This window comes from Maylandia zebra, linkage group LG7 (assembly GCF_041146795.1).
Source record: "Maylandia zebra isolate NMK-2024a linkage group LG7, Mzebra_GT3a, whole genome shotgun sequence".
In the NCBI taxonomy this organism is placed as follows: domain Eukaryota; kingdom Metazoa; phylum Chordata; class Actinopteri; order Cichliformes; family Cichlidae; genus Maylandia; species Maylandia zebra.
In genome coordinates, this window is record NC_135173.1 from 54,493,505 (window position 1) to 54,510,346 (window position 16,842).

The following is a 16,842-nucleotide window of genomic DNA, read 5'->3' on the forward strand; positions in this document are numbered from 1 at the left end:
ACCGTGTACGTAATCCCATATAACGATCAGTCAGAGACAGCACAGAGCGTGCCTCAAACTCTTCACCAGCTTCCTTTACAGATTCTTTTTTTTTCTCCTTTTCCTGCGACATAAATCTTCCCGGGTCCAACTGCGTTAACACAACCTATGTGAGATGCACTCTTCAGGTCCAACACTTTCGGCGAAGAATTTATTTCTTACAAGAATAAAGGTCAGGTTGGAGACGGGGGGAGACAAAAAAAAGAAACAAAATGGGTTTAAGGAACATAGCAAAAGCATTTAACTGCCGTTGAGCTGCGAGGCCAGGGTTTAGTCCCACAGGCGCTAAGCGGCAAATGGGTTCAATTATGGCTATTGCTGGCCACACACACACACACACACGACTTCCATTGCTATTTCAATAAAGGGAACACCGTGGAGGGGAAACGAAACAGGAGGAGAAATGAAAAAAAAAAGACAGAAAAATGAGCACTGATGGGGGAAGAAAATCTATCAATAATTCACACCAGATGATGCAATGTTTGTCATCATCTTGGATGGAGTATATGTTTTCAGCTTTGTGTAAATATAAAATAGGCAGAGGGAGCAGAAAATAAACAAAAGGAGGGCATATACAATCTAAAGACTACGCTGGTATTTCAATTCAAATCAGTAGTGACAGAGACGAGAATGTAAGGGTGGGTTTAACTACAAATCGGTGACAGACAAGGTTTGAGGTTAAAACTCCCAATCGAAATTATTTATTTTTTTGCACTTAATAGAAAAAACATCTCTGTAAGCTTGAAAGTTATCTTTATAATTAATGTCGGTGGGGGGGGGGAACATTTGTCAAAACTACGTAACGAACCCCATAAAGTATTCATAAATAACCACAACAGAGTCCTGTCTAGAATAAATGGGCTTCAATAAAACCCAAAGACTAAAACCAAAGAAAGAAACGAGAGGGGGGAAAAACAGAGTGAGATACGACGCAAATGGCGAGGAGGAAAAGCAATGAGAGCTGAGGCTGAGAGAGACGGCCAAAGTTGGGAAAGAGGATGCCGTGACAATCGGTTAATGGTGCAGCCAGGGAGCGAGGCGGGTGAAACCCACTAGACCCCCTTAGCAACACTGAGCGTGCCCCTCTCGGCCGCTCCACAACACTATTAACAACAGCAGCTCAGTGAGCACAGGCTGTGCGTTTGCACACAAGCCGTAGTGGTTTTAAAGTTTAACGACAGTGGCTATTTTCATGGAGCGCCAGAGAGTGATTCAGAGACTGAGAGATGATGAGGGACAAGGACTTGAATGGAGAGCTCCATGACTGAGGTCACAGATCGTGTGTATGTGTGCAGACTGCAGAGCATTGCTGTAAAACATTCCCTAAAGAGCTGAGAGTGTGTGTGTGTGTGTGTGTGCGCGCGCGAGAGTAAGAAACAGCAACATCACACACTTAACTCAAAAATTGTTTCTGAGTTCTTAATATTTGAAAAAAGAAGATGAAAGAATAAGTGATCCTAATGTTGCTTGATATTAATCTAAATTCTAAGAAAAAAAGAAAAAGAAAAAATTGCACAAACATGAACCTCAATGAATAAGAAAACAATATAGCATGTAAAATAAACATAAAGCTTTTCAATGTAAAAAATAATAGCTTCAAGAAAGAGTAACCAATGGGAAACACCTTTGATAAATGGCAGTTTAATCTGCCCTACGAGGGGACGTTTTTACATTCTCGTGATGCCCTCTAGTGTTACACAAGCAGAGCAGCCTCCTTCTGCAGCAGGGCAAGGTAGCAACAAGTTTATCTTTGAGGATTTTACTATTTGGTGTGCTATCAGTGTCACGAGCCGTACCGAGGTTGAAGGCGACAGGATGATGTTTCCAATGGAGGCCTTGAGCTCATCGATGTTGGCTTGGTTCTGATGAACGCCGTTGTTTGGCTGAACGGGCTTGATCTGCACGTGGAACTTCCTGGGTTCGTCTTCATCCTCCGAGTCGCTGGACGAGTAGAAGGAATTCTCTTTGGCATGTGAGCAGAGAAGTTAAGGAGGATAATGGCAACAACCTCAGATCAGAAACATGGGCATAAATCTGAGTTTCATTTAGCCTTGTTTAAAAAAAACCTCAACAACTCCAACGTGCCTAACAAGCGAGCCTGGCGCTGAGACAAACAAAAAAGGATATCGTTTTCATTTACTTCTGGTCTGATGCAGAAACCCTCTTCATCAACTTGAGGAGCATTCTGCAAAAACACAAGCAGGATACGATTTTCCTTTCTTCCACAATTTATTTTGAGTTAACACAAAGTTAATTTTACAGGATGAAATCCTTTGTTAACGCACCTTTTCTTTATGCTGCTCATTTCAAACTAGATAAAAATAACTTTATTTTGTCAATTTGTTCAGAAAATTGCTAAAACTTCATGTTAAATTGTAAATGATACATTTTAAAAAGAAGGTTGATTAATACCTAACTTCAAAAGGCAAAAAATTCCAATTAAGTCTAAAATGGTGTTTTTGCTTAGATATAAATTTGTTGTAAATGAATGGGTACAATCATTCATGTTGAGGCTTTAAATAATAAAAAATATACTACAATTGAAAATCAGTACACATATTTATAGATACATAAAACAACCTAAAACAAATAAAGACCGGGTTAAAGGGGTGATATTATGGTGATTTTTCACTATCTCATCCTACACAACCAAATTTGAGAGCCCTGTAAATTCAGCGGAATCACACAACACCTTATACCATTAGGGACACGTTTTGTAGGATATTAAGATTTTTAATGAAATGCATTATCTATGTCGGTATGAATATTTGCTGCGCATGTGTTAGAAAGAGACACTATGTGTAAGAGTGACGTTAATAGCTTGCTTACAGCATTCTGGATGTCTGCAAAGTATCCAGGCGGAGCACCATTGGCGGTGTTCTACAAGCACAGAGAGGGATGAATACGTGAATACGTGAACAAGCACATCCACAAAAAACCGAAACGAATGGGAACAGAGAGATGGAGAAAGTGACCGGAAAATCATTAAAACAGAACATGGCGATAAACGAACGAAGATGTTTTCCACCTCCTGCTGTCTGAAATCAAGATAACACAACAGGGTGAAACTCAAAGATTATAGTCGCGGTCTGCGTCGGTGAAAGTTATACTCACAGCAGCCTCGACTTCTGTCGACTCCCTGGAAGACACAAATGGTCACGTGATCATGACTAAGAAGTGAAGATGAGTGAAGATGCATAAATTGTGCTGTGGACTGGAAATACGAGTCTCTACTCACGTAGAGTCTGTGTCCTTGTCTTTCCTCCGACCTGGGATTAATAGTTTTCTTCTTCTGGGTTTGGCTCCTTAATACATATTTAAAAAATGAAGAGCTTTAACCACAGATTTATTTAAAAAGCATCAGTTTTCAGACATATTTAATATTTGTGTCCCTCAAATGTGTTTCTTCTTTTACAAAAAGGCTTACCTTCAGCAGCAATAGCTACATTGCACTCCTCAAACTCAATGGGTCCTAAAAAAAAAAAAATCATTTAGGTTCATTTGACATACAAAGGGTCAATGACCCACTGCTGTGAACGTTGTGAATGTGAATCACGCAATGATCACACAGACACACACACACACACGCAGTCTGCCGTGCAATGCAGCGAGTGTATACAAACAAAGCTAGGCTGCTCCCAGAGGGCAGACAGGGTCAATAGCAGAGTCAACTGTGTGTCTGGTGGCCCTTACAGAGATGGCACAATCCCTCCTGGTTGACACGAAGCCCCACTCTACACCGTCACATAATCTTCCTCACAGAGAGACGTTTCTAAGCACAAAACCTCACCGCAACCATGAACCAATTCCAAATCCTTGCAGGAGCTCGGGTATTTTCAGCAAGCGGCAGGTGTGAAGGCTAAACTGCGGTGAAACTAAACCCGGCCGCATGACACACGCACAGTTACTAAACCCTACTACGAAAAAGACAAGCGAGTGCAAGATTACATGCGCTGAAGTGTTTAAAGACACTCAGACAAATCTGCTCTTGAGCTTTAAGTAACGCCCTTTTCTCCTTCACTCCCACATGTAGAAAACGGCGAGAGAAAGAACAAACCATAAACAAACAAACATGATCGACTGAAATCGCTGAAACATCCTTGGCTAACAGGCAAATCCTTAAATCGGTTCCAGCAATTGATCAGTGCATCATTTGGAGTGAAACCAGCCATGAATTTATATGGACAAAAACAACAGCAACAAAAAACCAAATAGTTTTTGGCTATTTGGACACGTCATTTAAATGATGAGAAAACAAAAAACAACAACGTTTACGCCTAATTTACTCCTCGTCAATTATGCATATTTGCCTCTAACGCCCTGCACTTTGATTGTCACGCCGAGTAGGCACTCACACACACACAAATGAGAAGTAAGGCATGCAATGCGTGTACGTGTCAATCAGCCAAATCCACTAGATCAGGCGGTGCGTGCCTCTGTATTCGTGTGTAGTTACAATCCATTTAAAAGACTCACGCCTTCTTAGGTACACAATTAAACAAACAGTGGTTAATTAATGGTTTTAAATGGCAATGTGACTATGACTATTAGCTCTTAAAATGCGTGACATGAAAGAAATGGGTGATATACTGCACGTACCTAGAAAGCTTAAGAGTGTACACAAGATTAACAGGAGGCACAGAAAGATATACAGAGAAAGAAAGATGGGGCAGGACCCTCCGGCGAAATCTGCAATACACTAACAGGGCTTGACCTGAAAACAACAAAGCTAATGATATTTTAACTCAAAATATACACAGCAGCAGTCCAATGCAGTCCCCTGCCCCCCACCACCACCAAGAAGAGGCCAGTCACAAGCAGAATCGACGCATTGTTCTGAGTGTGCGATGCCGACTGAAGCGCAGGGAAGCGGCGAGTCACGAGAGGCATGCGAGCAAGTGGAGTGGATAAAGCTCACCGATGACCGATCTACTCTACTGTGCAATATCGGGCTTCAGCACTGCTGGCAAACACACAGCGGCGGCACGGAGGGCTGTTGTGGGTTTTGAGTGAATGAGAGCTTCGTGCCAATCAAAGCAGCCCTGGCGTGCTCATTCAAGAAGACTCACAGAAGGAGGCGAGAGATAATTTCATCATCCCTGTTCAATCAGCTTTAAGAACATGTGAATATATGTCGAGTGTTGCTTTTTTGGGTGTTTTTTATAAGGAGAAGAAGAAGAAACACATCATTAACTTATGACATCAGTGTTTATTTACCCATCAGTGGTAAAAATAGTCAAACAAAAGTAGTGGACGGGGTTGAAAGATTACCCTGTGCCATCGGGATGTTTAAAAAAAAAAAGGCTGTAGGAATCTGCATGAGACCCAAGCAGAGCAGGAATTCTTTGCCACCGGCATCCTGCGATCCCATCTGACAATATTTATCCACACAAACAGCCGAAAATGTCTAAACACCAGATGCATGAATATTACCTAAATCTGGACAGACATTAGGAACTGTTTAAGCATCTCCTAAACAGACAGACGACTTTGTTTATACAGGGGAAGATGTTTCTTTTCTTTCTACTCTCTGTGAGGGAAGCATGCAGTCACGCATGAGAGGAAGATGGATTTTTTTTTTTTTCAAATTGCATATGCTTCACATGGCAACTGGGAGCCAGAGAGAGGGGTGGAGTGGTTTGCGTGTCTGGCCCGCCGCCAGTTGACAGCTCAGCTGGATATCGTTGAACACGCCGACCCCCCCTGCCTCGCAGCGTGTCACTTTGGGATTGTTTCCGCAATAGAAAGTTTATTCAACCTCTCTCTCTCTCTCTAAAGGCTCCAGACCGGCCATCCGTTCAGCTATTTCATCACGGGGACAGACGGGTTATTTTTCTGACAGGGCCAGGGCTGGTGAGCAATTCCTAATGAACGCGTTTGATACGGGGAAGGAATTTTCTGACCGTTTTTTTTAAGCGTCAATTAATACTGCTGTCCAAACAAATGAAGGCCACCACTTCTTAGATGCAGCGTCTGGACACAGGGGGTCACCGTTTGTGTACACACAAACACAGTAGAGGTGACCCCTCTGCGCCCGTGACCTGACGTGATGTAGTACAAGTGCACAAGGGCAGCTTGTAATATTGCAGACTGGGTTTTGAGCTATGTTGCATGATGAGACTACAGAGGCTAATGCCAGAAAAAAAAACAATACGTCAGAGACGCTGTAAAAGAAGGAAAATATCGACCAAGGAGATAAGGGAATGAGTGCGTGTGCGTGAATGAGAGGGAGGTAAGGGAGTGGAGCCAAAAGTGTCTGTGGAGTTTTCCCTTGATTATTGTGGCATGGCAAAGTTTACACAAGAGTTATTGTTGAGCCCTGACCTCCTGAAGAAGTTGGTTATGCCTGCTTAGCCTGTGAACACAGCAAAGCCCCCGGTGTGTCACATGCTTACTGGAATGCCAAGCCTGCCTACCTTTACAGCAGATTACTGTGATTGACTCTGATGGCCCTCTCTCCTACCACTAATTGCCCCTCTCTATATACCCCTCCCCTCTCCACAAGCCTGGGTCAGAAAGAAGCCCCCCATACCCCCTGGCAACAATTTCTTAACACACAGTACAGACACTGAAAAATATAAATTACTCTAAATAAAACATACAGGACCCCGGTGGCTTACCTGGTCTCTCTTTGCCCGTTCCTTTGCTTTCAGCCAGTTTCTGGATTAAGCTCTCAACTGATGTGTTCTCGATGTTCCTCACAAATTCATGGTGGACCTGGAAAGGTTCAAAAAGAAATCAGATTTACCCATGATCTTAAAATTTATAGTCTTCTTTAAATGAGGTTGTGGTGATTTTTAACTGATGTAGTGCTTAGAGCGAGTTGGTCAACTAATGGTAGAGTTTGTTTGTTACTTGTATAAAAGAGGTCATTTGGGACCACTTGCCAGGTAACATTTCTCTTAAAGTGTGATAAGAAGATGATGTGCATATTTAAGTGCTGCCTGCAAAGCCAGGTTATATTTTCCTCTAAAATCTGGCCTGTTTTTTCACTGTGCAGTAGCTATACAGCTCAGTTACAATGTACTTAAAAGTTGAAAAAAAAGGTCTTTACCCTCTGCAAGCAAATACCTACACAAATGAAAAAAACCTCAGTATCACAAGCCAAGCATTGATCTTTAGTGTAGCTACAGCGCTGTTAGAACCCCCCCTCAACTCAGTGATTCACGTTATTACCTCCATGCAAAATGAGGGGGGTGTGAGCAGTTTGCTTTGTCTGTTTGTTTGTGGGCACAATTATTCAAAAAGTTTTGACCCGGGGCTTGGCCCAAGTCAGAAGTGACTTTTGGAGCCCATCAGAATGCAGGAATCCAGAAAGCATTTGTTGCTTTTCAAATCATAACTTTGCAGACAAATATATTTAATAGAGAAAAAAAAATGGGAGAGACAAGTAAATATCACAGAGGGGACATCCTTTTGGATCCAGAGGCTCAACTGATGCATGCCATGAAGGTTAATTTACTGCCTTGGCAGACGTATGCAATTTTGGACTCCTCTTGTTAAACATTTTCTCTGCATAACTGAATCAATTAAACAAGGAGAAACTGCTCTGTTTGATAGGTCATTTATAATGAGGCACATTAAACTTAATGACTGCTTTTAATGTCAATATGTTTGATTATAACATGACAGAAACCAGTGTCATTCGCTTAATAATCTTTATGAGCACATATCTGACACAAGTAACAAAATTTGTGAGACTGGAGATTTTCTGGGTTTCAGCAGTAGTCTGTTTGTGGTCCGACTTCTACTGACAAGTACTGTATGAACACACCAAGAAGCCTCGACTGAAAGCCCCAAAATACTGACCGTTGCCCCCCCCAGATGATAGGAATGGTTAGCAATAGGTTAGTGCTGCCACTTGCTTTATGATATACAGGAACGGAGAGCTTCCTGCTGTTCCTCAGTAATATAAGCTGTGTTGCCTTTGGTCGGCATTTAAAACCATTTGTTTTGTTTATTTTGCATGCGGAGAAATACTGTACTTTACTGGCATTCTCTTGTGTCAGGTTGCATCATTGTTGCTGGCACTGAGATACCCTTTGGGTAGTGTGAGAGGAAGGATAGTGTTTGCTTGTTTGTTTTGGATGTGCGTATGTGCTTGTGTGTTTAGTGAGGGGGAAGTGAAACTGACTGACTGAGCCATCTCAACAAAACCATTTAGATTTGCGTGATACTGTAAGCGCAGAGTGGCTCCACTATCGAAAACACGCATACGCACACATATGTGTTTGCCCCCCGGGCCCCTGTGGCGAGGTGGAGTGCATTAGCCTTCTGTGCCCTGGCAGGAGAGGATGTTGGTGGGGGTCGGGTTGAGGAGGTGGGGGCAGGGAGGTTGCAGTGGTGAGGAAGTGTGCTCAGTACAGTACACGCAATCTGTCAGGTGCTGCTGCCATGATGGAGGCTACTAATGTCATCAACCCTCACTCCCCCTATCTCTATCTCTCTCCCCCTCTCTCTCTCTCGCTCTCACACACAGACAAACAACAAAACTCCCAGAGAGTCTTTCGCCCACATGCTCGAAACATGTATCTGCCTTAAAGGTATCCTCGCTCGCACACAAACGCTCACTTACCAAAACAAACACAGCACGCACACAGACAGACGCAACTACCCTTATGTGAGTTCAAAGCTCTCTGAACAGCAAACCACACTCAAATATGGACCAAACATACCTTTCAAATCTCCCATGCCTACCCAGCTTGTCTGAAGAAACTTGTATGTCTAATATTATCACTGCGGTTTTTGTGTGTTTGTGTGTGCTAGCCTCTTTGCTGGCATGATACAATAGTAGTGCCGGTAAAGAAAATGGTCCCTTCACCAGGCTTGTACCATCTGCGTCCAATGATGAACAGGTGGCAACTGTTTTTTTTCTTCTTCTTCTTCTTTTCTTTTTTTATGTAGGACAGGTAAAAAAAGAAGAAGTAAAAAACAAAAAGCTCAAACAATAAAAATTGTATTTTAAAGAAAATGGCAACAACACTAACAACTGTAGTAAGTATGTTAAACACAGACACACGGAGTGTTGTGGAAAAAGTATTTGCCTGATTTTGTTGTTTTGTTTTGTTTTTAGCTCAAACAAATGGTAAATGGTAAATGGCCTGCATTTGTATAGCGCTTTTACTTAGTCCCTAAGGACCCCAAAGCGCTTTACACTACATTCACACACACATTCACACACTGGTGATGGCAAGCTACATTGTAGCCACAGCTGCCCTGGGGTGCATTGACAGAGGTGAGACTGCCGGACACTGGCGCCACCGGGCCCTCTGACCAAACAAATTTCAATATTAGTCAAAGATAACCAGGGTAAACACAAAATGCAGTATTTGAATGATGATTTCAGTTATTAAGGGGAAAAAAATCTATTCAAACCTACCTGTCCCTATGTGAAAATTAGCCCCTGTGAACCCTTGTTTCACCCTAGGCAGCAGGAACTTGAATAATATGTTTGCAATACCTGGCAATGAGTCTTTCATACTGCTGTGGAATTTTAGCTCACTCTTCTTTGCAGAATTGTTTTAATTCAGCCACATTGGGAAGGTTTAAGTGTGAATGGCCTGTTTAAGGTCATGCCAAAAAATCTGAACTGGATTTGAGTCAAAGACCTTGATTAGGCCACTTTTTGAACCATTCAAAAAGTGGACTTGAGGTGGACTTGCTGCTGTCTTTTTTAAGTGCTCTTGAGCTTCAGGACACAAACTGATGGGTGGAAATACTCCTTCATGACTTCCTGGCAGAGAGCAGAATTCATGGTTCCATAAAGGGCAAGCCTAACCCCTAACCCTTATGGAAAACCATCAAAGTCCCGAAGCAGCAAAGCAGCCCCAGAACATCCCAGACCATCGCACTACCACCACCATGCTTGACTGCTGGTATGATGTACTTTTTATGAAATGCTGTGTTAGCTTTAGACCAGATCTAACGGGACTTGAACCTTCCAAAAAGTTCAGCTGTTGTCTCGTCAGGCTACAGAATATTTTCCCAAAAGTCTTGGGGATCGTCAAGATGTTTTTTGGCAAATATGAGGCCTTTGTGTTCTTTTGGTCAGCAGTGTCAAATTGAACTCTCCCATGGATGCCATTTTTGCCCATTATCTTTCCTATTGTTAAATCATGAACTCTGACCCTAACTGAGACAAGTGAAGCCAGCAGTTATTTAGATATGGTTCTCGGCTCTTTTGTGACCTCCTCGTTGAGTCGCTGATGTGCCCTTGGAGTAATTTCGGTAGAACAGGCACTCCTCGGAAGGTTCACCGCTATTGCTTTGTAAGGCTTTCCCAGCTGACAGTGTTTCTCGGCTGTTTCTTTTGATAGTGGCATAATGAGTTGCTCTCTGTGAGCTTTTATCTTACTTCACGCTTTGTCAGACAGGTTCTAGTTAAGTCATTTCTTGACCCTAGAGGTTTAGTGAAGTTGAACTCAGCTTTTTTTTTTTTTTTTTTTTTAAACATGTGGTTACGGTAATTACAGTTATTTCATGATTTAACAGTTGGGTCAATTACTTTTGCACACATGTATATTTAGATAACCTTTTCCATTTAATAACTAAATTAATATTTTGTATTTACTCAGGTTATCTTAGACCAATAATAAAATTAGTTTGGTGATCTTAAACATTTAATTCTAAAAAATGTGCAAAAACAAAAAAACCTGAGAAGCAGTAGTTTTTACGTCATATGTACATATGTTGAATAGTTTTACACACTCTTCTTCTACTAGCAGAAGCCTTGTAGATATTTGTGAGCATGTATGTGGGATTGTATACCTGGTGATGACTTTAACAGGCCCCTGATGGCAGTATGACTGGTGGTGTACTAACATAAACAACTGATCAAATCCTTTATGAAAGATTTATAAACACCTGTTTATATTCATAAGCAGGTGTCTGGCTAACCGATGAACTGATAAACATAAAGGTTGCCTCATGGTAGGAGTTAGATTAGTGGAGGTGCTATGCTGCGGTTCTGCCCATCACCTCTGTATCTACATCGTGATGAACCCTAAAGAGGAAACAGTTTCTAACGTTTGACTTTAGTTTTGTGGTTTTCACAAATGTTTGAGTCTTGGTTCAATGCTACACCCCCTTTAGAATACATTTTTAGAACTTCTAACTAAGAAACACTTGTTTAAAATCAGAGAGTTCACATCTCGCAGATTTTTGTCATCATTTAAATGAAAATGTGAAACAGTTCTTTAGCTGCTGACTTTCAACCACAAATATAATTTTTTTCACTGTCATTAGTAATATTATTGCCTTTTAAGAAAAAATGCTCCAAATAACCGAAATGCTTTTATGTGGGAAAACATTTCGGTTTGTAACTTTTAAAAAAATATGTGCGTAATGCGTAAACATTTTTTTTTCAAGTTGTCCTGGGGCTACAATGACACGTCAATAAAATGACATCCAACGACAGAAAATAAGGGCACTAAAACAACTTTTATTAACAACTGTTATTCCCAGCCGTGTACACTGAAGAGGATTTCTTTTTTAGACTGTCCACAGCTAGACTCTGATTCTCTTGGTGGAGTTGCGTCGCCCTCTACAGATCTTAAGGGAACTACAGCAGCAGCGTTAGCACAAAGCAGCTACAGATTAATGAAACAGAGCAGCAGATTGTAGTTAGGTATTCTGTGTGGCACTGCTAAGTATGAGTGCTAAATAACTAAATGAAAAGCAATCTCTGGTTCACGCTGAATACTGATTGATGTAGTTCTGAATGATGTTTGAAAGCCTTCACAATTGTGCTTGATGCCAAACCCAAACACACTGCTCCAGAGAGGAAAAAGAGGCCCGTGCAGCACTTTTTACTACCATACACAGTATTTGGCAAAGTCTCTGCCCTTGTGGAGGTGCTTTCGATAGACTGAGAGGGAGTTTTGATCTGAGAGGGAGTTTTGATCAGTTTCTAATTGCTTGGCATAAAAGGATGAATGGACCATTTCCTGCTCCTCGGTTAAATTATTAGCGAGATCAAAGACGACACTAATTGATATGACGCACAGTGAACCCAGTGAGCACAGCCTCAGGTCAGCGAGACACCTACTCCACCCACAGGAATGTCTGTGCGTGTGTGTGTACATACTCACCTCTCCTATCTGAATGTGTGTTTCATCCACATACAACGAGTACGACTGAATGATCTCCTTCATGTGGAGAATGTGGTTTTCTTCGATGTCTTGGAATTTCTGTAAGACAGGGTTATAATATTAATGGCACAGCGATGTCACTTTAAGAAGGCTTCACCTGGTTAAGAATTAGTATTTGGGGGGGGTAACTATGTATATACAAATATGTGGTCAGCATACATTAAAGGAAATAGGTTTGTGCTACGTCATTTAACAAAAATCTGTGGACATTTAGTTCTTTCTAACCAGCTGTTGAACCAAAATATATATATATATTTTTGTCTCTTACAGGAACCTGTTTGTGCAATCTGTCTCTATGCAGCAAAAAAAAAGGAAAAACGAATAAAAAAGCTTCAAACTTGAAAACAAATTAATTGCATGCCAAAAAATCTTTATAAAAAAAACGTACAAGTCAAAGGCCAAATGTGAGACTTTGCTTCTGTATTTGGTTCCTGTGACTTTCTTTTGGTGTGTGTGTGTGTATGTCTGGGTGGTCTCTGGCTCAGGAGCACATATAGCTCCTCCCACCAAGACTCAATTCTGGACGTGACATATAGTGATGAGGATTCATTTCAAGTATGGTGTGGACCACAAACTTAAATGCTGGTACTTACTTCCATTTGTGTGTGACTCGGGGCTTTGAGGGTAAACCGAGGAGAATGAGTATAAATAATCATAAACTGGAAAATCGCAGGGGGACCGGGGGGATTGAGCCTTTCTGACCACGAAAACACCGGATAAAGAGCATCCGGCCTCTGCATCTACACTTCAGAGACTTGCATGCAAAATAAAACTGCGCTTTTGTCTTCTGCCATGATGACAGCTCGCACAGGCTCACACACAGACAGTCAAAGGGAACACACATGTCGGCGACACGGTGATGTCAGAGAGCACATGTGTTCAGTGTTTATAATACACGTCTACATGTGTTGCGCTGGAGATGAGCCGTAGACTGTAATTCGGGGGAAGCGGCAATGCTGCCTTCTATAGGGGAAAACAAAACCACTGGGCTAACTGGAACCAGCTCTGGTGGCAGCGCTGCTGCGGTTCAGGAGGACACTGAGACCAAATTCTGTTGATCTGATTTTAATTTGGAGTTTATCTAATCAGCGCTTCAGATGGATTCAATTACACAATGATTACGTTAAGGGGGAAAAAACACAATCTGGAGATGATACAGGGCTCAAAGCGTGGAACAGACACACACATGTGCGCACACACACAGAACTAACAGATTTACCAACAAAAGTGCTGCATACCACAGAGATAGACAACAAACAGAGTTTGTGAGCATGCATTTGATTAAAGCACATGCACAAAGAAGGAGGGAGAACCAGCTAATAAATACCTGTGCAGTTTCTGTCATCTTCTGTTCAAACTCAGACTTAGCTGTGGCATATTTCTCCACGTATGATTTGTAGGTCTCTGTGGCTTTTTTGGCTTTCACTCCAGCCTGCAGAGCATAAACAAACAGATAAATGACTATCAAGTGTTTGTATATTGGAGACAATGACTGTCAGTCTTTCAGGCTCCTCTGACAAAATGGCAAGAAAACCGATCTCCACTTAACATCTGAAGCCTTTGGGGTTGAACTTTCAGTATAGACTCCTCTATTAAAGCACTTCATCATGCCTTATTACCAGACCATGATTATGTGGGAGTGTGTACGTGCGAGTGTGGCCTCCCACCTTGTCTACATCTCTCTGGGTGGCCCCCTCCTTGCGGAGGCGTTCCTGCTCCACAATTTTGGCATTATAGTTCTCCTTGGACTTCTGCAGAGCCTGGAAGATGCTCTGGATGTTCTGGACGGCCTCAAGGGTAGACGCCACCTCTTCTTTTGTCTGAAAACACACATGTCGTATAGGGTAAGCCTAATAACAACACGCCTTGTTTAAGATGCGAGTTTGAATGTGTCTGAATGTGTCTGTGCAAACTGGCTGCATGTGCCTTTGGCACAGTATAGCAACTAGCAATTAATAAACTCAAAGCATCTGATCCATTCTTAAAGCCTTTCGTCATTCTCATGGATATAAAAAGAGGTCTTTAATGGAGGGTAAATGCTTATGAACACTAAAACCACATAAAAAACCTTGCTTGATCATCTGTTTTACTAATTAGCATCATCCCTAAACCCTCTCATGTACTCATTATGACACCATTATGTTGTAATGCGCACATCACTGGATAAAAAAGAAAAAATGTTAAGTATTTTATCATATTATGTTATGAACACATTTATCTAAATACAGTCTTATATTGTTTTAGCAAGAGAGCCAAGAAACATAAACAGCTGAGAGGAGCAGGGAGTTGTGGGGAAGTGATCAAGAGAAACTGTGACCGCCTTTTTGTCATGCTCTAAGCACAAACACAACTCCCCTAATGCCGAGCTCCTATTTTACATTGTGCTCCGTGGCTTCATGCATCAAATATGAGTTCATCCTGCGTCTCAACAAAACGAGGTGGCAGAGTGAGGTGTAAAGAAATGCCTCGCAGAACGACACCACGAGCACATCACTGTGGTTTTGTCAAGATGGAATCCGCCAAAACTATATCCCCTCTCTTGTACATGGCTTACTTTCAGCTTCTTTGACTCTGAGGACAATCACTAGAGTGTGAAACAATTTGTAATGGTGGAAGGTTAGAATGGGTTTAAATTTAAATAGTTCATTTTGTTCAGTGAAGACGAGTTTGTGTCAAAAGTGGAGCAGAAAACCACTGTAATCTAACTGAAAGAAAAACAGCATTGGTGCAATCAAACCTCAATTAGTATTTACAGGAATGTAAGTATCAAAAATGCATGGTTCAAAATGTTCTCTTACTGGGCATTCATGCGGTGTCAGAGTAATAGGAAAATACGCTTAGAACAACTTGGAAAGTTTGAGAATATTTTGATGCAAGAGTTGGCTGAATGTGACACAAAAACACAGAAAAAATGCCACATAAAAGTAATCATTGGGTTGATGCTAAGAAACTTTAGCTAACAGTTCACTGTAACTGCTTAATGTGTGTCACTTTCAGCTATCTTTAGTTAATGAATTAGTTAATATCACATCAGGTTCCAGTCTCTGTTTGCTGTCTGTACAGAGGTGTGTAGATTAATCAGAAAGTGAAAAGTTGTTATTATTATAAGGAATTCTGACAACAATGGATCTGAAGCAATACTGGAAACAACTATAAAGGTTTTCTACAAGTGATCTGAGGAAGAAAAACACTTTTTTTGTACTTGTCATTTTTAATGTTCAACTTTAAAAGCACGCAAATAGAAAATCAGAAGACAGACTTCATCATATTGCACTGTATCAGTATTTTGTGTTCACAGTTTCTCCAACACCAAATGTCCTTACCTTTTTGTGTGCTTTGGACTGCTCTTCCACATATTTCTGAACCTCTTTTATAAGTTCCTGTAGTTTCCTCACAAGTTCCATGTGACAACTGGCCAGCTTCTCTGTTGAACCTTTAAACACGTCCCACATCGGAGCAAATGTCCTGTGATAAAGAAAAGAATATTTACATAATTAAATTCATATGAATTCATTCAAGCATCTTCTTTAGAAAGTCATATGCATCGCGCTTATTATATTTAACCAAAAAAATTAAAAAGTAAACTAATTGAAAAGAAATTGTAAAACTAAATAAAATAAAATAATCTAGAAAATATCCTACATATAGTTTTGAGAATGGATCATTTGGTAACATTTATTTTTACAAACTACCTGATGAGGCTTTGATGGACATGTTTATTGAGGCTTTGTCTAGAAGAATGTGAGTCAGCTGCTTTTAAAAAGCTGATTGATTTTTTTGCTGAATTTCCTAAATCCTGGCTCTGGCATTTGCCATAAATACAATAATAATTAAAACAGAATAAAACTAACACTGAAATGAATAAAAACAAAACATTTTTAAACAATAAAAACTAAACTGAAACTAACAAAGCTACTTTGCAAATGAACTGAAACTAAACTCATTAAAAAACAAAAATTAAAAACGAAATCTAACTAGAAAACACAAAACAATGATAATAACTCTGGTACTAACTAGAGATGGACCAATCCGATATTACGTATCGGAATCGGTCCGATACTGACCTAAATTACTGGATCGGATATCGGAGGGAAATAAAAAATGTAATCCGATCCATTAAATATCAAAAAAGCACCTCAAAAAACTTGCGACGTGACATAACTCGGCTCATAACCGTAGTCGGAGCAGTGTGCTCACGTGATAGAGCGGCTGTGTGTATTTGTAGCCTCCAATCCGGCATTTCATCTCAGAGGAAGTGATCCCAGGGAGAAGTAAAGCAAATGTGTAAGTTCATTTTGAATGTTTGCAAAGCATTCCTGCGTTAAGCTTAACAACTGATATATGGAGCGACTGACTCTTCTCTCTCCCTCCCTCTCCTGTTTCTACTTCAATCATGAAACTGATCAATGATCAGCTGATCGGCTTTTCTGTCGCGAGTCCGTCTCTCTTTTGTTTATGCCAGAAAGAGGAAACCAGCGGCTGAACAACAGCAGCACGTTTAAGCTTGATAAGGTGTTGTTAGAATTTATTTAATATAACTTTCTACACCAGGATCCTTTTCTATGCAGCTGACGGCTGGTAACTGTGCAGGGGCGGATCTAGCAAAGTTTAGCCAGGGGGGCCGATAGGGCATTAACAGGGAAAAGGGGGCACA

At 41.0% G+C, this 16,842-nt stretch overlaps 1 protein-coding gene across 9 annotated transcripts in view; it reads right to left on the reverse strand.

Annotated features, from left to right (window-relative positions):
• Window positions 1-16,842, reverse strand: part of fcho2 (FCH and mu domain containing endocytic adaptor 2) — a 50,007-nt gene that overhangs the window by 17,745 nt on the left and 15,420 nt on the right. For all 9 annotated transcript variants that reach the window (XM_076886697.1, XM_076886699.1, XM_076886700.1 and 6 more), the window contains exons 4-14: window positions 15,512-15,653; window positions 13,856-14,008; window positions 13,516-13,620; window positions 12,129-12,227; window positions 6,660-6,756; window positions 3,467-3,511; window positions 3,278-3,344; window positions 3,154-3,178; window positions 2,869-2,919; window positions 2,165-2,224; window positions 1,836-2,009 (exon numbers count right to left, since the gene is read on the reverse strand). In XM_076886697.1, coding sequence (XP_076742812.1) covers window positions 1,836-2,009; window positions 2,165-2,224; window positions 2,869-2,919; window positions 3,154-3,178; window positions 3,278-3,344; window positions 3,467-3,511; window positions 6,660-6,756; window positions 12,129-12,227; window positions 13,516-13,620; window positions 13,856-14,008; window positions 15,512-15,653 — 1,018 coding nt within the window. The remainder of the gene's footprint in view (window positions 1-1,835; window positions 2,010-2,164; window positions 2,225-2,868; window positions 2,920-3,153; window positions 3,179-3,277; window positions 3,345-3,466; window positions 3,512-6,659; window positions 6,757-12,128; window positions 12,228-13,515; window positions 13,621-13,855; window positions 14,009-15,511; window positions 15,654-16,842) is intronic.